The 18,267-nt window shown below is 53.7% G+C and overlaps 3 protein-coding genes across 5 annotated transcripts; 2 read left to right on the forward strand and 1 right to left on the reverse strand.

Moving 5' to 3' along the window:
* Positions 1-339: 339 nt before the first annotated feature.
* Positions 340-2,939, forward strand: PRR30 (proline rich 30). Of its 2 annotated transcripts, XM_055377625.2 has the most exons (4): positions 340-476; positions 757-809; positions 1,085-1,477; positions 1,972-2,939. In XM_055377625.2, exons 3-4 carry the CDS (start codon positions 1,454-1,456, stop codon positions 2,866-2,868), a joined length of 921 nt encoding a protein of 306 aa, XP_055233600.2. In that variant the 5' UTR covers positions 340-476; positions 757-809; positions 1,085-1,453; the 3' UTR covers positions 2,869-2,939. The 2 variants fall into 2 exon arrangements, with proteins under 2 accessions (XP_055233600.2, XP_004029031.3); XM_004028982.4 differs by having other exon boundaries at positions 1,085-2,939.
* Positions 2,940-5,119: 2,180 nt separating this feature from the next.
* On the forward strand, positions 5,120-9,044 carry PREB (prolactin regulatory element binding). 2 transcript variants are annotated; one of them, XM_004028980.4, is made up of 9 exons: positions 5,120-5,522; positions 6,088-6,277; positions 6,472-6,692; positions 6,880-6,960; positions 7,076-7,200; positions 7,397-7,570; positions 7,718-7,790; positions 7,968-8,127; positions 8,291-9,044. In XM_004028980.4, the coding sequence occupies exons 1-9, from the start codon at positions 5,388-5,390 to the stop codon at positions 8,383-8,385; spliced, it is 1,254 nt and encodes a 417-aa protein (XP_004029029.1). In that variant the 5' UTR covers positions 5,120-5,387; the 3' UTR covers positions 8,386-9,044. The 2 variants fall into 2 exon arrangements, with proteins under 2 accessions (XP_004029029.1, XP_018876821.1); XM_019021276.3 differs by lacking the exon at positions 7,968-8,127 and having other exon boundaries at positions 5,150-5,522; positions 8,291-8,344.
* On the reverse strand, positions 8,988-16,345 carry ABHD1 (abhydrolase domain containing 1). The gene is given in 9 exon segments (XM_004028983.4): positions 8,988-9,267; positions 9,384-9,549; positions 9,647-9,695; positions 9,873-10,046; positions 10,174-10,286; positions 10,435-10,480; positions 10,684-10,866; positions 11,210-11,370; positions 15,741-16,345. Coding segments are annotated over 9 exon segments (1,218 nt in total). The 5' UTR covers positions 15,855-16,345; the 3' UTR covers positions 8,988-9,055.
* Between the last annotated feature and the right edge of the window lie 1,922 nt (positions 16,346-18,267).

Raw genomic sequence — 18,267 nt, forward strand, 5'->3', positions numbered from 1 at the left:
CCCAATAAAGCAGTTAAGAAAATAGTTATTAAAACATACAATAGGTATATCCCAAGGGGGAGAAAGTTGTGGTGCATGAACTCAGCCCAGACAGGCTGTGTTAGTGGGGAGAGCAATGGATGAAGGAGGTGGTTGGAGCTGTAAAGTGCATAGGCCAAAAGTAGAGGTGGGGGCTGGGTCTTGAAGGAGAAACTGAGTGCACTGAAGAATTCTGCCTGCTTCACAGCGTTATCAAGGGCCAGCCTTTGGATGGTCTCTTGAAGAAGGTCCCAGAGCCTCGAGGAGGAGATTCTATGATGTCAGCACCTGACCTTTGTGACATAGGCACATGCTGCCAGGGAGAACTGAACTCAGGGAATGAGGCCCCCAGCTCCCATTGGGGGCGGCGAACCTGGTGCCACCCCTTAGACAAAGTTCCAGTCTCCCAGAGGCTTTTACCAGCTGGCCCTATTCCTTCTGCTGCTGGGTATAATAAGGTATCTCTGTCTGGGCCAGGGTGAGCTAGAGGACATCAGCACTAGGGGCAATAAGGGGTCAGAGGAACCAGAGTGGCAGGACACTGGGATGCTTGCAGAACCCCCGAATCAGGATTAGGAGAATAAAAACCTGTACCACAGGCCTCCGCCTGGCTAAAGGAGGACTGAGGGCAAAACTCAGGGCTCAGACAGAAACCCGGGTCAGAGTGCGTTTAGTGTTAGACGCTGGGGACAGAGAAAGGTGTATCCACCATTTGGTGACCCTGCTCCTCTCTCCCAGGTCCTCTCAACACTGAAGTGCCTGTGAAACACAGCCCAGAGGAATTCTCATTGGTAAGAGCGCCCAGCACCAGAACACCCTCAATTCCTGTTCCCATGTCAGCCCTTATCCCCCGAACCCCTCCTCCAACTCCATCCTACCCTCCCTTCCTCCTTATTCCTCTCCTCCCCACTTCTCACCTTCCCTGGAGCATTTTGCCAGTTCTTTTGATCCCAAAGGTGACATGGATTTAAAGTCTTGGTGAGTTCAGCTTGGAACTGGGGATATGAGGCAGAGCCAGAAATGGACCAATTCTCCCAATGTCTTGGGTTCTCTCTTTTCTCTCCAGGTCCTATGGGCTTTGTCTTCCTCTCTGCCCGCCCCCCCCAGATAATTGCTGCTGCCCCTCCACTCCCAAGATGCAGCTGTGATTCTCCATCCCCACACATCCCTCATCAATGGTTGACTACAAAGAAGTGAGAAGCCAAGCTTAGATTCATGCTCATGCCTGAACACCCCGAGAGCCTGGTGCTGGAGGGCTGGGTGTCCCCTTGGCCTGCCACCAGCACCTGCACCCACACCAGGCTGGAGCCACGCTCTGCGCACAGAAGGTGGCCTTGATTTCTCAGGCACAGCTGACCTCATAGATACTGGTCCTGACTCTGCCAGATCTCTCATCCCTAGTCTTGTTGCCCCAGTTCCTTCTGGATTCAAGGCGATGTTGCCTCAAAACAAGGACCAGGTGCTGCCACAGACCTCAGTGTTCCCTGGGTGCCCCACTTGGGGCTTCTCACTACTTGTGGACTCCTCTCCTCACAACCTACAGCCTCTCTCTCCCCATCAGGGCCTCCCTCCCTCTCAACCACCGTTCTCTTCCACTCGGTCCCGTCGTCCCTCCTCCCCTCCACCAGGATCCCCCTCTCCTGGCTTCCAATTTGGCTCTTGTGACTCAAATTCTGACTTTGCTCCACATCCCTATTCTCCCTCTCTCCCAAGTTCCCCTACTTTCTTTCACCAGAACTACCTCTCTCTCCCCTGTCCACGTGCATACTCTCCCTCCAACCACTGGCTGTACCCCTCTCCCCCTTTGACCCCTTCCTTTTCTCCCTCCCAGCCTCAGAACTCCTCCCTTCCCCACTCGCCTTGCCAGTCCCCTTCCCACCCCGAGGAGCTGCATAGCTCCACGCTCACTTCCCCAGGCCCCAGCCCACCTTCTCATAGGCTCCGCTCTAACAGGCAGACAAGGCGCTGGCATCAGTACAGGGACACCGGGTCCGGGTCCCCTGGAGTGGTGGAGAGATGCGTGCCAAGCGAGAAGGATCCTGCACAGTTCAGGGACCCAGGGGCCCTGGCCCAGGCCCTGGTGGTCCAGCTGGGGCACCGCCGCATCGCACACGACCTGCGGCTACTGCTTTTGCAGCACCTGTGGCTAGGCAGAACCGGCCAGGCCCCAGTCGTGGAGTATCCTGTATGCCTGGTGTGCCTCCGGCCCCGCAGCCCCTCCTGCCCCCTCCCCAGGTACAGGACTGGACTCCGGCTGCTTGCTTTCCCTCAACTACTGCCCTGTATGCAGGGCCAGGAATCTGGGCCACTCCGGATAGGCATTGGCTTCGGCCTCCGCCTGCCTCAGGGCCAGGCCAGGGCCTTGCATCTGCTGCCCGAGAAAAGGCCGAAGGAAGTAGGGCCTCAGGGCAAGGCTACTCAGGCCTGTGGGCATCAATCGCCAGCATCTCAGCCTCCAGCAGCTCAGGCCCGGGCCGACCCAGTCCCAGACACACCCTCCCAGACCAGGAGCTTCAGGTCTGCAGGCCTTCAATCACCAAACTCCCCACGATGTTTCTCCAGGCCTCCACCTCGGGCACCAAAACAGGTCACTACCTCCCTGAAGCCCAGGCCTTGCACTGGCCCAAAGAGGCCAGTTTCTCTGGAGCTCATTCTCCAAAAGTCATCAGTCTAGTTCCAGAGCCACGGAGGCCCCCTGGAACACCCCCTCCAAACCCAACCCTCCCAACCAGGCCCCAGATCTCGGGGAGTCCCCGAGACACCCTGAAGGGCTGGCTGGCCGGAGGTCAGGTGTGTTCTCCTGCTCTGAACCCTGGGAGCCCCTTGTGGAGTCTGCTGTCTCCAGGCTGAAGAGGACCAAGGGCACCAAGGCCCCATGCAGCCCTCCGTGTATCTAATAAAGTCTGACCCTGTGAAACTTGTGTTTGTGTCCTGCTGAGTCCACAGAATAGGTGGCTGTAACTATAGGGGTGCCAGTCCCTAACAAGACCCTTGGTGGCGGGGAGGGGGTGGTTCATGCCTATAATCCCAACACACTGGAAGGCTGAGGTAGGAGGATCACTTGAAGCCAGGAGTTTGAGACCAGCCTGGGCAACATAGCAAGACCCTGTCTCTCCAAAAATAAAAATATAAAAAAATTAGCTGAGTGTGGTGGGGCGTGCCTGTACTACCAGCTACTCAAGAGGCTAAAGTGGGAGGATCACTTGAGTCCAGGAGTTCAAGGTTGCAATGAGCTATATCATGCCATTGCACTCCAGCCTGGGTGACAGAGACCCTATCTCAAAAAAAAAAAAAAAAAAAGAGGGCACAGTGTGGTTGCTCATGCCTATAATTCCAGTACTTTGGGAGGCCAAGGTGGGCATATCATTTAAGGTCAGGAGTTACGAGACCAGCCTGGCCAACATGGTGAAACTCCATCTCTACTAAAAATACAAAAATCAGCTGGGTGTGGTGGCGGGTGCCTGTAGTTCCAGCTACTCAGGAGGCTGAGGCAGGAGAATCACTTCAACCTGGGAGGTGGAGGGTGCAGTGAGCTGAGATCAGGCCACTGCACTCCAGCCTGGGCAACAGAGCGAGACTCCGTCTCAAAAAATAAAAAAGACCCTGGAGGGTGGTGTCAAAGGAAACGGAGAGGCCAGAAAGAGCAGGTGCCATGTATCCAAGGAGGACAAGGGACCCACAAGGCCTGGGGACTTGAGATATGCAGAGAGCTTGGCCAGGCCCTTCACACATCTAATTCAACTCTGTGGGACAGATATTGGCATCCCCAAAGATGAAGCCACTGCACTATTCCTCTGGGTGCACCTTAGGTTAATGAGAATGCAGGAGAGGTGTCTCTTTGCAGGGAAGGACATCCCTTGGGCTCGCTCTCAGGAGTGCACAAAGGTCCTCATCAGATCAGAAACCCGAGGGAGAATGGAGTGTCAGGTGCAGAAGATACCTGCCCAGGAGCCAAACTGCCCCCTCTGAGGCCAGCAAAGCAGCTGGCCACCCACCAAGCCACCAGCCCAGGAGTGTGAAGCCTTGAGAAAGGGAATGGCAGACACCACCCCTGCCAAAAGTGGGTGATAGGCGTTAAGGATGACAGAGGTGTCCTCATACAAGGAAGCAATGGATTCAGCATTTGAAGTCAGGTTTATTTTTAAGTTCATGCTGCCTCCATTAAGAAGCAAGAGACTCCGGTGGTTTCTGGTGTGTGCCCTCGGGCAAATCACTTCCTCTCTGGGGTAAGATGCAAAGGCCTGTGCTCCTAGGAGTTGGCATATCACTCCTCAAACGGGAACAGTCCTTATTTGAGGATTTTATGTGTGTGAGAGACAGGGTCTAGCTCTGTCGCCCAGGGGCTGGAGTGCAGTGGTGACATCACTGGTGGTCCAGCACAGTGGTCGAGCTCACTGCAGCCTCGACCTCCCAGTCTCAAGTGATCCTCCCGCCTGAGCCTCCTGGGCAGCTGGGCCCACAGGTGCCACGATGTTTGGCTAATTTTTAAATATTTCGTAGGGACGGATCCCCATGTTGCCCAGGCTGTCTCGAAAGCCTGGGCTCAAGCCATCCTCCTCTCTCGGACTTTCCGAAAGTGTTGGGATTACAGGAGGATTACAGGCATGAACCACCGTGCCTGGCAGAGGATTTTTTTTTTTTTTTTTGAGACGGAGTTTCACTCTTGTTGCTTGTTGCCCAGGCTGAAGGGCAATGGCAATGGCGCGATCTCGGCTCACTGCAACCTCTACTTCCCAGGTTCAAGTGATTTCCTGCCTCAGGCTCCCGAGTAGCTGGGATTACAGGCGCACGCCACCACGCCCTTTGTATTTTTGGTAGAGACGGGGTTTCTCCATGTTGGTCAGGCTGGTCTCGAACTCCCGATCCGCCCGCCTAGGCCTCCCAAAGTGCTGGGATTACAGGCGCGAGTCGGATTTCTTTATTAAAGGTTGACCTTCATCAACCTCCATTGGCTCCACCTCCTCCGCCCGCGCCCCGCGCCCCGCGCCCCGCACAAAAATGGCGAAGTCGGTGCTGGGCGACTCTGCCTCCGCGCCAGTGGTGGAGAACCGAAGCCCCGCCCCGGGAAACGCGGCCCCGCGGCCGGCTAGTGCTGACGCGTGTCGGCGCTCCTGCGCCTGCGCAGAGGGAGCCGCGAGACAGGTGCGCGTGCGCAGTGCGCGTCTGCGAGACCGACTTGGACGGAGCCGAGCTGAGGCTCGGCTTCCTGCTGGTGGTCAGGGTTTTGGCAACTCCCCGGTGTGAGAGGGGTCGGGAGTGCTCCCGGCGGCGACGGGGCCGAGTTCACCAGCGGCCGGGGCAGTAGTCGAAGGCCCGGCGCGGCATGTCCTGGGTGCCGCGGTGCGGGCAGTGAACGCGCGCCGGGCGGGATGGGCCGGCGCCGGGCGCCAGAGCTGTACCGGGCTCCGTTCCCGTTGTACGCGCTTCAGGTCGACCCCAGCACTGGGCTGCTCATCGCTGCGGGCGGAGGAGGCGCCGCCAAGACAGGCATAAAGAATGGCGTGGTGAGAGCGCAGGGCCACTGGGGCTGGGTCTTGCTGCGGGCTGGCGGCGATTCCAGGGTGGCCGGGGGGACGCGGGGCGGGCCACACTCCAGCTTCGGGCCCTGCCCACTTTTGTTGGGAAGACCCACTTGCCTGACGCCCGGGCGCGAATTTCAGTCGAGAACTCAGCGGGCGGAGGAGAGGCTTTTAAGGTAAAGTGAAAACTGCACACAGCTGCAGAGTCGCCAGGAACGCTTCAGCTCCGCCTCAGAGCAGCTCCAGGGGTCTTATACTGGCCTTTTCCGGGAGGTCTTGCCTGCCCTCTAGCAGCGGCGAGAGTGGTGCATTTGGGTTTAGGCTAAGTTCCTTCCCTCTCCTGAGCTTCACCCTGTTCTGTAAAATAGAGGTAATAATCCCAGTCCTGCTCACTGTGTAGATTTGTGAGGCCGAAATGAGAGAAAAAAGACTCGAGAAACCCTTGTGAACTAGAACGTGCAGAAAGCAAAGGGGTAAGACGTCAGACTCTTCCCTAAACGTGCTCTCTTGGCACCCCTGAACTTGCTCATCCGGGTTCCCCCTCCCACAGCACTTTCTGCAGCTAGAGCGGATTAATGGGCGCTTGAGTGCCTCCTTGCTGCACTCCCATGACACAGAGACACGGGCCACCATGAACTTGGCACTGGCTGGTGACATTCTTGCTGCAGGGCAGGATGCCCACTGTCAGCTCCTGCGCTTCCAGGCACATCAACAGAAGGGCAACAAGGCAGAGAAGGCCGGTGAGGAGCTCCCTCTCTACCCCCTTGGGGAAAGGGTTGAACGAGTAAGGTCACTCTTGGTGTCTCTAAAGAAGTGGGTCTGGAAGTAGGGTTTTGGTAGCAAGCTAGAAGTTGTATGGGCACCTGCCATGGAGAGAGGGGCCAGTACTCCTTACTGTAGAAGCCTGGAACCTGGCCAAGTGTTTGTGTTACAGGTTCCAAGGAGCAGGGGCCTCGACAAAGGAAGGGAGCAGCCCCAGCAGAGAAGAAAGGTGGAGCGGAAACCCAGCACGAGGGGCTAGAACTCAGGGTAGAGAATTTGCAGGCGGTGCAGACAGACTTTAGCTCCGATCCACTGCAGAAAGTTGTGTGCTTCAACCACGATAATACCCTGCTTGCCACTGGAGGGACAGATGGCTACGTCCGTGTCTGGAAGGTGTGGGTTTGCAGGGTTAGGGAGGGTGAATGTCAGTAGCAACAAGATCAAAATTGTGAGAACGTGGCATCTGGGAAACTTGTGAATGAAGCTTGCATTGAGGGGCCATTAGAAGGGGTGGCGTGGGGATCAGTCACAGTGTACTTGCTGGACACCTGAGTTAACCATGGTGGTTGTTTGGCTACAGGTGCCCAGCCTGGAGAAGGTTCTGGAGTTCAAAGCCCACGAAGGGGAGATTGAAGACCTGGCTTTAGGGCCTGATGGCAAGGTGAGGGGCTGGGGGTGGGAGGAGGATGGAGAAAGGAGAGAGGAGGTGCTTATGCTGCTTGCCCAGTAAGTGGATCCCCTAACTGTCCATCCTTGGAATCTTTATTCCTAACTAGTTGGTAACTGTGGGCCGGGACCTTAAGGCCTCTGTGTGGCAGAAGGATCAGCTGGTGACACAGCTGCACTGGCAAGAAAATGGACCTACCTTTTCCAGCACACCTTACCGCTACCAGGCCTGCAGGTGTGAAGACTTTGTGGGGTGGCTGAAAGAGGCATAGCCCAGCTGTGGGGAGAGGGAAAAGACTGGGGATGGGAGAGCTGGGGAGGAACTTGTTGAGTGTTACCCCAAGGTCTGACCAGGGTGCAGGTGGTGCACAAACCTCTGAGGAGGGTTGGGCAGGCCCCAGGAGCTGAATAGCCCCTCATCCGGCCCCCAGGTTTGGGCAGGTTCCAGACCAGCCTGCTGGCCTGCGACTCTTCACAGTGCAAATTCCCCACAAGCGCCTGCGCCAGCCCCCTCCCTGCTACCTCACAGCCTGGGATGGCTCCAACTTCTTGCCCCTTCGGACCAAGTCCTGTGGCCATGAAGTCGTCTCCTGCCTCGATGTCAGGTGTGAGACATTGCTGCCTTGGCTAGGTAGGGGGTCCCTGAGGGAGCTTGGAAAGGAGTCCTGCCTGGGTCCCTACGGACCGGTATTGGGGTATGAGGGTTGCTGCACAAGCCTCCAGGACAATGAGCTCTTTATTGTTTGTTGCAGTGAATCCGGCACCTTCCTAGGCCTGGGCACAGTCACTGGCTCTGTTGCCATCTACATAGCTTTCTCTCTCCAGGTAATGGGTGGAGGTTGGCATGGCCCTGTGGGTGGACTGTAGGCCTGTCTCTACCCTGAGTTTGCAGAAGGAGTCTGGCCCATTCTATCGAGGGAAATCCTGGGGGTGGGGAACATGCTTTCCAGAAAGAGAGTTCCCAGCTCAGCCTTTCCTCACTGGTATTCCTTCTGCCCACAGTGCCTCTACTACGTGAGGGAGGCCCATGGCATTGTGGTGACGGATGTGGCCTTTCTACCTGAGAAGGGTCGTGGTCCAGAGCTCCTTGGGTCCCATGAAACTGCCCTGTTCTCTGTGGCTGTGGACAGTCGTTGCCAGCTGCATCTGTTGCCCTCACGGCGTGAGTCATTGGGGCAGGGCAGGCAGGCACCACCCCACGTTTAACAACCAGAAACGTGCCTCCCGGAGGCTGGGCTCTTTGTGCCACTCCTCCTTTGAAGGATTCTGGTTTTCAGACTGGGAAGCCCCTTTGCCTGCTGACCTCCTCCCTTTCCCTCCTGCAGGGAGTGTTCCTGTGTGGCTCCTGCTCCTGCTGTGTGTCGGGCTTATTATTGTGACCATCCTGCTGCTCCAGAGTGCCTTTCCAGGTTTCCTTTAGCTTCCCTGCTTCCTGGGAATCAGGAGCCTGGACACTGCCATCTCTAGAGCAGAGTGGAGGCCTGGACTCCCTTTGCTCACTCCATTCGGGTCCACAGCTGAGGTTGCCTCTGACAAGATGAATGGGCACTGCCTGCCCTTCTAGTGAAAAGGCTAGGTTATAGCCCTGCGTGACTCCAGCTCCCAGGAACCTTGCCTTCATCATCTGTGGATCCATCCAGAACAGCGGTATCTGAAGCCCAGGCCATACTCCCTGCCTCCTTCCTTCTGCCTACCAGAGGCTCCAGAGTTGAGCTTGTCCTTTATCTAGAAACATGTGAAGATGCCCAAGAGCCTGGAGGCACTGCTGTCCTTCCTGCAGAAACAGTTTCTCCTCCTCCCCTCAGCCTTGTGGCCAGTTCCTCTTCACATGAAGCTCCTGGCATTTGCTGGGGAAGGGACTGGCCTGGTACTTGCTGTTAGGGCAGGAAGGGGCAAAAGGAAGACTTGGGTGGTAATCTGGGGGTTCAGATGGGTAGCACTAAGCCAGCCGGCCTAAAGATGCAATAAGTTCCTAGGTAGTCTACCCTTACCTTGAGGAATGGGAAAATGAACCTCAGCCCATTAGGCAGGAAAAGTTGATATTTAATAAACAAGGAAAGAGTGAACTGAGACCCCAAATGGTACTCTTGTCAGCTGTTTCTGTCCTCAGAAGGTAAGAGAGCCCTGAGGTCAGGCAGCCCCTCTGGGTCCTGGAAGATGGCTTTGGCGTACTGATGCAAGAGGCAGCTCATGTAGCAGTGCTGCCACGGGAGCAGCCCTTCCAGGAAGCCGATGTGGCCACCCCGGGCTGTGATGAGCAGCGCAACATAGGGGGAGTGTTGGGCGGCCTGTATGGGAAGGGCTAGGAGAGGGTCAGAGGTTAGAAACACTGGCCTTCACTGGGAGCCCAGGCTGTCTGTTGCGTCCCTCATGGCCCATTTTCCTTGGGGCCAAAGTGTCCTGAATCAGAGTACTCACCACAGACGGGGGAGAAGGGGTCATCTGCTGCATTGAGACAGAGCACAGGGATCCGGTTGGCATCTATCTTGGTTCTAGGGCTTGCTGCTTTGTAGTAGGTAACACAGTCTTGATATCCAAAGGCCACAGATGTGTAGCGCTCATCAAACTGGCGGATTGTACGGGCCTGCAGGTGTTACCATAGGATAGGCTAAGATGATAAAGAATAGGAAGATGGTGGAAGACTCATTTCGGGGAACCAGGGGCATGGCTGAAGATTATACCTGTAGTACAAAGTCTATGTCCACCACCTTTTCAATCACCTTTCTGTTTCTGCAAAAGTACATAAGAGTTTGGCTTGACACCTGGATCTGATCCCCCACCCCCAAGCCCTGTCTTACTATCTCATGTGTGAGGAAGCCCAGAGAGAACTGACCAAGCACTAGGAGAGCCTGGAGTGTCTGCCATCCTACTCTGTCTACTGCCTCCTCCCACTTGCCACGACCCTACCGTTCCCCAAGTTGGCAGAGCCCAGCAGTGAGGGGCTGATTGAAGAGCAGTGAGTTGAGTGGGGTTTCCAGGGAGCGAGTGGTCTCAAAGGAATCCCAGCATGCAGACAGAGTCAGTGCTGCCACCAGCCCTGCAGCCTGCCTGGCCTGTGCCAGGTGATTCAGCACCAGTATCCTGTGGAATTGGACAAGGGACCATGAAAGAAGGGTTTGCATTAATGTGAGTTGGGACAGAGGAAGGGGACACGGAGGAGGAAAGAAAGGAAGACTGGGCCTCTGGGCTAAGCCCAGGCAATCTTTACCCTCCAAAAGAGATGCCCACGGCCAGCAGTGGAGCTTGGGGTTAACGATGCTTTATGTGGTTCACGACTGTCTCTAGATCTTCAGTATTGCTGGCACAAAAAGCCCTGTGGGTCTGAGGGCAAACCAGATCATTGGGTAGGGAGGGAGACCGTGGCCAAAAGGTGGAGGGGAAACTGAGGAAGGATAGGAGGTGAGCCCCAGGGCCAAGGATCTCTAAAGGGAGTGGGTGAAGGGCTGCTATGAGGAAGGCAGCTACTCACCCGCAGTTCCTCCCCACGGCAGCCCCGGTTGTTAAACATGACAGCCCTGTGGCACACACAGGTACATCTTAGCCAGACCCTTCTTAGCCCCTCTCCCCTTTCAGTATTCAGAAAGACCCCTGTCCAAAGACTCCCTTCGTGTAGCATTCTTCTTATCTACACGGATTGACTTCTTATCTGTCCGGATTGACTTCTCCCTAATACACGTTCTCAGATGCTACCCCACTCTGGGGCTGCACCCATCCTTACTGGTAGCCATCCCTCAGAGCTTGGTTAACTAGGTGCAAGACGTATGTCTCCTGGCTACTGCCGGTGATGCCAGGAAGCAGCAGCACAATGGGCTGGGTAGTAGGATCAGGGTCTTGGCTGCTGTCAGGCTGCTTGGCCCAGTCTAGCAGGAGCTGGTCTCCATCTGGTGTTTGGAGGATGTCACTGGTTTTGGAGGAAGAGGCACACAAAGATACTGTTAAGAACTTAATGTAATTCAAAAGCTTTGCCCCCTGCCCCACCCACAAACAAGTCTTATCACTTCCCATCAGCATCATCTGAGGGTGTTCTTCATGTAAAACCGTAAGGCTTGACAATGTGTGATGGGGACATAAAAGATGACCTGGTGGCCGTGCAATTATATAGCCCTTCCATATAACATCCATTGTCATTGAACCCTCAACACAGGGATGTAGATGAGGCAGATTACCTACATTTTAAAAGTGGTAGATAGGTTTTTCCCTAGATACCTGGGGTTTCATGTTCACCCTGTTCTGTCCCTTCTTACCTCTGATAAAGGACTAGGGGCTGAGACTGCAGGAGGACTTGGAAGATGCTTTGTAGTTGCCCCTCAAAACACCACAGCGTTGGGTAGAAAGTCTCGGTGGTGATGGAACAGTGTTGCTCCAGGAAGGCCAGAAACTGCGGCCCAGCCACCAGCCGAGGCCTCTGTAATCACACAGCAGTCTGCCCCACTTCCCTGACTTTTGCACCAAGCTAGTGAGGCACCCAACACCAGAGGGTGAGGGGGCCCCCTCTCCAGAGCCCAGCCTGGAGGACCCTGCTTTGTCTGCATGTGAGATACTCAGCCACAGCTCAGTTGAATGGCCAAGTCTGATAATACACTCCAGCTAGAGCCCCTAAAAAACCCAGTCCTGGAGTGTCACTGCCCAGAATTGACCCTGAACTGGGAGCTGCTGAGTTGACTGAGTGCTGACTTTCCTGCTCAGCCTATCCATGCCCCAAACCCATTTTGGAGAGAGCAGGTGATGTAAACAGCCACGCTCAGTGGCGTGCGCCTGTGGTCCCAGCCACTTGGGAGGCTGAGGTGGGAGGATCACTTGAGCCCAGGAGTTCAAGGCTGCAGTGAGCTATCATAGCACCACTGTACTCTAGCCTGGGCGACAGTGAGACCCTGTCAATAAATAAGTGCCCAGCTGATCCCCTGCAGAAAAAGTCGGGGTTCTGGGCAGGGGCTGAAGAAATGCAGCACCATTCAATCTTCAGCCTTTACTTTGCAGTTGAAAATGAAGCCAGCCAGGCGCAGTGGCTCATGCCTGTAATCCCAGCACTTTGGGAGGCCGAGGTGGGCAGATCACAAGGTCAAGAGATGGAGACCATCCTGGCCAACATGGTGAAACCCCGATTCTACTAAAAGTACAAAAATTAGCCAGGCATGGTGATGAGCGCCTGTAGTCCCACTTACTCGGGAGGCTGAGGCAGGAGAATCACTTGAACCTGGGAGGCAGAGGTTGCAGTGAGCCGAGGTCGTGCCGCTGCACTCCAGCCTGGTGATAGAGCGAGACACCGTCTTTTTTTCTTCTTCTTTTTTTTTTTTTTTTGAGACAGAGTCTCACTCTGTTGCCCAGGCTGGAGTGCAGTGGCACTATCTTGGCTCACTGCAAGCTCTACCTCCCGGGTTCACACCATTCTCCTGCCTCAGCCTCCCGAGTAGCTGGGACTACAGGCGCCCACCACCACACCCGGCTAATTTTTTGTACTTTCAGTAGAGACGGGGTTTCACTGTGTTAGCCAGGATGGTCTCGATCTCCTGACCTCATGATCTGCCTGCCTCGGCCTCCCAAAGTGCTGGGATTACAGGCGTGAGCCACTGTGCCCAGCAACACCGTCTTAAAAAAAAAAAAAAAAAAAAAGATGAAGCTACACTGTCTTCTTCCTAAGACTGACTCTGGCCACTCTGGCTCCTGATTTTAGCACCACTTCATCTGCATATTCCTGTTCTCTAATGTTCTTGCTCACTGCCAAGGGGTTTTTTTGAGACACAGTTTCACTCTGTCGCCCAGGCTAGAGTGCAGTGGCGTGATCTCGGCTCACTGCAAGATCTCCGCCTCCTGGGTTCACACGATTCTCCTGCCTCAGCCTCCCGAGTAGCTGGGACTACATGTGCCCGCCACCACACCTGGCTAATTTTTTTTTTTTTTTGTATTTTTAGTAAAGTTGGGGTTTCACCGTGTTAGCCAGGATGGTCTCGATCTCCTGACCTCGTGATCCGCCCGCCTCGGCCTCCCAAAGTGCTGGGATTACAGGTGTAAGCCACTGCGTCTGGCCTAAGGGGCTTCTTTCTACCGGGGACCTTATCTTCTCTTACTTGTGGGGCCCCTGCTGTTAGATTGTGCTCTAAAGGAAGAACAGCCCTAATGTGAATCGATTTTTTTCTTCCTTTGTGCCAGCTAGGGGGAAGGTGACAAGGATGAAATAACAGGGACAGATGAGGTCAGTGGGCACTGAGCCCTGACTTTCAGCTTCTCTGCTGTGTTCTGGACAGACATCAAGTGAATGAGAGAGCCTAGCCACGTGGAAGGCATGTGAAGGAGGAGTATGCCATAGGTTCAAGAATAGAAACTGCATATCCGCAGTGGGCCCTAAGAAACATGAGGACCAGATTTCTATCTCCAGCACAGTTCCTATAGTCTACAGGGGCAAATGGTAGAGAGGCCAAGTTGATAGTGCAACTGTTGGGAGATGTGACTTTGGACCCTAGTCCTTAAGCCCTGGAATTATGACAGCTGTCAGTCGTGTGCAGGCACTGGGCTAAGCCCAAACTTATGAGATATTTTATAAGTGAAGAAGTTATGACTGACAGAGATTAAGTGGTTTGTCCAGTTACACAGCAAGCAAGAGGCAAAACAAAATTATTAACTGTGACATTACCACCAGTACTTGTAGGTAAGATTTGTTGAGTTCTCATTAAGCTCCAGGCATTCTGCTAAGCACTTCACACAAATTTTGTCTTGTGATTTTCATAACAGTTCCATGAAATAGGTTCTGTGATCCCCCTATGTGAACAGATTTGAATGCTGAATAACTTGTCAAGGGCCAGAAGCTTGCCAGAGCTAGTTAGTGGCAGAGCAGGAGATTCAAACCCAGGTCTGTCTGACTCTAGAGCCTGCGCTGTCTAGTCACTGTCGTGTATTGCCTCCTAATTGCCAAGATTTTGAGTTGCTATCCTTTTTTTTTTTTTTTTTTGAGACGGAGTTTTGCTCTGACACCCAGGCTGGAGTGCAGTGGTGCCATCTCAGCTCACCGCAACCTCCGCCTCCTGGGTTCAAGCGATTCTCCTGCCTCAGCCTCCTGAGTAGCTGGGATGACAGGCTTGCATCACCACACCCAACTAATTTTTGTATTTTTAGTAGAGATAGGGGTTTCACCATGTTGGCCAGGCGGGTCTCGAACTCCTGACATCAAGTGATCTGCCCGCCTCAGCCTCCCAAAATGCTGGGATTACAGGCATGAGCCACTGTGCTCGGCTGAGTTACTATCAGTTTATTAATTCCTTGGTCAAACGGCCCAGTAGTGTGGAACAAGACTTATAAATTTGTTCACAGGTTTGATTTATGTGGGTTAATTTGATTTTAACTCAAGAAAATGTTTCTTGACTCCCTCCTGAGAATGAATTAGCATTACAATATGGCACTGGTTGCTATGCTTAAATCAGTATAGATCCATTACAGTGCTGGACAATCCAAACACCATATCTAGAGGGCCTCCAGAATGGCACTTTTCCTGCATTTTAACCAGTATTCGTTAGCTTATAAAGGGTTTAGTCTATAAAGCGGCAGGGGCCCAGATTTCTGTGCAGCTAGTTGCAAGTAAAGGAAAGCGTTTCCTTAGGGGCAGTTTTGTTCTGAAGTGACCTTCCAAATCTGATGTATAAAGTGAGGCCTACAGAGTATTGTGAGGCTTGGAGTTTTTAACTGTTTTATTAAGGAAGACTTTTTTTTTTTTTTTTTGAGATGGAGTTTCACTCTTGTTGCCCAGGCTGGAGTGCAATGGCACGAGGCTCACTGCAACCTCCGCCTCCCAGGTTCAAGTGATTCTCCTGCCTCAGGCTCCCGAGTAGCTGGGATTATAGGCATGTGCCACCACGCCTGGCTAATTTTTGTATTTTTAGTAGAGACGGGGTTTCTTCATGTTGGTCAGGCTGCTCTCGAACTCCCGACCTCAGGCGATCCTCCTGCCTCTGCCTCCCAAAGTGTTGGGATTACAGGCTCGAGCCACCACATCCGGCCCTAAGGAAGACGTTTAGTAAACAATATATGCTAATGTAGAAAGCTCTGAAAATATTGAAAAGTCTAGGTAACACTAAAGTCTATAGACCTTTTTAAAGGACTCGAACCAGTAGGTGTCTTGTTAGACTCAGCTACCTAGAACAGAGTTTAATGAAGATGAAAAGATTTGGCTTTTCCTGGATATGTAAATTATGTATTTATCTAAATTTCAGTGAGAAAAATCTCCAAATTCATCAAAATCAACCTCTTCAAACTTTCTCATCACACTATATGGAGAGCCTGGAACATAAAACGGCTGAATGAGCAAGGACTGTTAGGGTCACCCATCAGTTCTGAGCTAGGCCAGTTCTGACCTCAGCCAGCCCTTAAGGGAAGGGAGGCCCTACTAAGCTATTTGGGGGGTGGGTGGTATTGGGAGTTAGCCATGACCCACAGACCTCTGGTTCCTTCCTTCAGTGCAGCTGAAAGACTCAGCTAAACCACCTAAAAAGGAACGCAAAGTGTGCACATCTCTGATACCTCAGGATGCCTTCCACCCCACCTTTCCCCAAATGCTTGTCCACATTATAGGGAGCAGCACCCTCCGGTACCCAAAAGGCCCAGCTGGCATGGGGATCACATGGGATGCAGAGGCACTAGGGAGGCAGAGCCGACTCTCCATTCGGTGGTAGCAAATTTCACCTGTGGGGAAGCCCAACCATCCCAGCTCCCACCAAGGGCTCAAGCCCGTGTCTGGAAGCTGCCCCCTACACCCAAACCCGCTGGCCAGAGCGGTGGACCCGCACCCACCTGAAGCACACATGCCCAGTAGTAGCCCAAGTAGAGGGCAACGGCAAGAGCCAAGAGCAGAGAGAAGGTGTCTGCCCAGGTGCCATTCTGGGGGCTCAGGAAGGAGCTCAGCATCTTGTGTTGGGGACTTCCGACCCTCAGGCTCCTGGCTGGCCCCAGTTGGCCGGCTGTAACTCGCGGTCCCACCCGCCGCCCGCCATAGGCGGCCTGTGCAGGTCCCGTTCCCGCTGCAGGCAGTTTGCGCTGCTGGCCCCGCCCACCGCCGGTGCCCCGGGCTGGGCGGCGACAGGCGGCGCTAGTTGGTCGCGGGGCTGGGTGGCTGGTCGCCTAGTGCCTCGCGCGGATCTAACCCGAGTGACCTGCGAATGGCCTCCCGCCCTCCCCTGCCTTCTTCCCCTCCGCGGTTCCTGGCTGTGCAGCCCGAGACAAGCGGCCTCCCCCAGCTGCAATCTTGGTGCGGGGCATCTCCAGCTCCCTTAAACTCTTCCCCGGCGACGCCCCGAGTCCAGCAGCCTGGCTAGAGTCCCTTAGGCGCTCGCAGTCAGTCACACACAGGACACACCTACTCCTGCAGTGACATTCTGCTCTGTCACGCACTACAGCCATTCACAGTGACCCTCACCAGTCACTGTCCGACTGTGACACCCCACACTGTCACAAAGCTTTCAGCTGCTCAGTGGTGGCATTGCAACACATGCAGCTTCCTGCAGTGTCACTCTGCATTGTCTCATACAGTCCCTGCCACACAGTCCTCGTACAGTAGATAATTTGCTCACCACCCTCCCTGTACCAGGCACTTGATACAGACCCCCCATGTTACTGTCCGTGTCTTCATTGAAATATAGGAGGTCGTCTACTAAGAGTAGTGGCTTTCAACCTTGACTGCAGATCGGAATCATCTAGGATTTTTAAAACTACCAGTGCCCAGGCCCTACCCCCGATACAGTTGGTCTGGAGAGGAGCCTAGGTATCAATATACCGTAAAGCTTCTAGGAGGTCCACAAGTCATCAGGGCTTAACATGGTCCACACAAGAGAAGTACCAGCTGCCATGGGAGCACTGCGGAGGTGCCCGGACTTCACGCGAGGGTGTTCTAGCAGAGGGGGCAGCAAAGGCAAAAGCCTGGAGGTGAAGGATGTCTTAAGGGAACAAAGAAAGTTGGTGTGGCTGGAGCATGTGGGTGGTCAAGGACCACATAATTGCTGCAGTTTATCCTAGGGTCAGAGGAAAGCCATCCAAGGGTTTTAAGAAGGGAAGGGTGACATGAGTTATGTTTTAGGAGAATCATTCAGTTGCTTGGAGAATAGATTGGAGAAGGAGGAAAGTAGAAGCAGAGAGGCCACTGGGAGGCTGCTAACAGAACGCCAGGCTCAAAAGATGCCTGGACTGGAGGATACCCAGGAGAGGAGTGAAGATCTTCAAGATCAGTGGCAGAATTGATAGGACCTGGTAGTAGATTGGAGGCAGGGGGAGAAGGAGGAACATGGATGACCTCCAGGTTTCTGACTGCACAGATATAAAGTGTCCATCCCTGGGATAGGGAAACAGAGGAGAGGAAGGTTTGAAGAGGAAGATGATGCATTTAGACACAGACATGTAGAAGTTGGGGTGCTGGTAGGTGTTTTAACTGTGTTCCCTTAGGTTCTGTATTTGTCTATTTGGCATCCATAAATCACAGGGCCAACCTAATGGCCAAGGTTGTTTACATCTCCCCTACAATCCAGAGCTCATACTCTGAGCACTTCCTTTCTCTAACTTTCACATTCCAAGCCAGTATCTCCCCTGCCCTAAATCAACCCAGGACCAGGTAACCAGGACCAGTCCCTGTGCCCCAGAGCACTCTGGAATTATTCAAACTAGCCAGTCCCAAACTGCTTCTCCTGCCTTACTGGGAGAAGTAAACCCCAATAAAGGCCTGTACCTTCCCCTCGCTTCTTTCTGCCTCCTGAGTGACACTGGCACTTCCCCCTGTGACCGTGCCTTTTGTTTCTAGGGGAACTGCGAATAACATTAAGCTTTTCTTTCAATAGCAGTGACCTCTTCATGTCCTCACTCAGCCACCTTTATAAATTAAAACTCAGGCACAAATTAGTAGGATATTCAATGCCTGAAGTGGCCTGGGGCTTAGATATTGGAGGTCGAGAATTGGCAATCATCAGCATTTAGGTGGTGTATTAGTTGGCAGTTTGCTGTAAGAAAGCACTACAAACTGGGTGTCTTAAACCAGGGGTCCCCAACCCCCTGGGCTGCAAATTGGTACTGGTCCATGACCTGTTAGGAACCAGGTGGCATAGCAGAAGGTGAGCAGGATGAGCAAGCATTACTGCCTGAGATCAGCAGTGGAATTAGATTCTCATAGGAGTGCAAACCCTATTGTGAACTGCACACAAGAAGGATCTAGGTTGCGTGCTCCTTATTAGAATCTAATGCCTGTTGATCTGAGGTGGAAGTTTCATCCCAAAACCATCCCCCTCACCCCCAACCCTTCTGATCTGTGGAAAGATTGTCTTCTCTGAGGCTGGGCACA

Source organism: Gorilla gorilla, chromosome 12, assembly GCF_029281585.2.
Source record: "Gorilla gorilla gorilla isolate KB3781 chromosome 12, NHGRI_mGorGor1-v2.1_pri, whole genome shotgun sequence".
In the NCBI taxonomy this organism is placed as follows: Eukaryota; Metazoa; Chordata; class Mammalia; order Primates; family Hominidae; genus Gorilla; species Gorilla gorilla.

Excerpts from the sequence above, each read along its gene's own strand:
- PRR30 (XM_004028982.4), top strand. The coding sequence starts at position 1,454 with ATGTTGCCTCAAAACAAGGACCAGGTGCTGCCACAGACCTCAGTGTTC.
- PREB (XM_004028980.4), top strand. The coding sequence starts at position 5,388 with ATGGGCCGGCGCCGGGCGCCAGAGCTGTACCGGGCTCCGTTCCCGTTG. Across the intron at positions 6,693-6,879 it reads GCTACGTCCGTGTCTGGAAG|GTGCCCAGCCTGGAGAAGGT; the intron begins GTGTGGGTTTGC and ends GTTTGGCTACAG. Across the intron at positions 7,571-7,717 it reads GTCTCCTGCCTCGATGTCAG|TGAATCCGGCACCTTCCTAG; the intron begins GTGTGAGACATT and ends TGTTTGTTGCAG.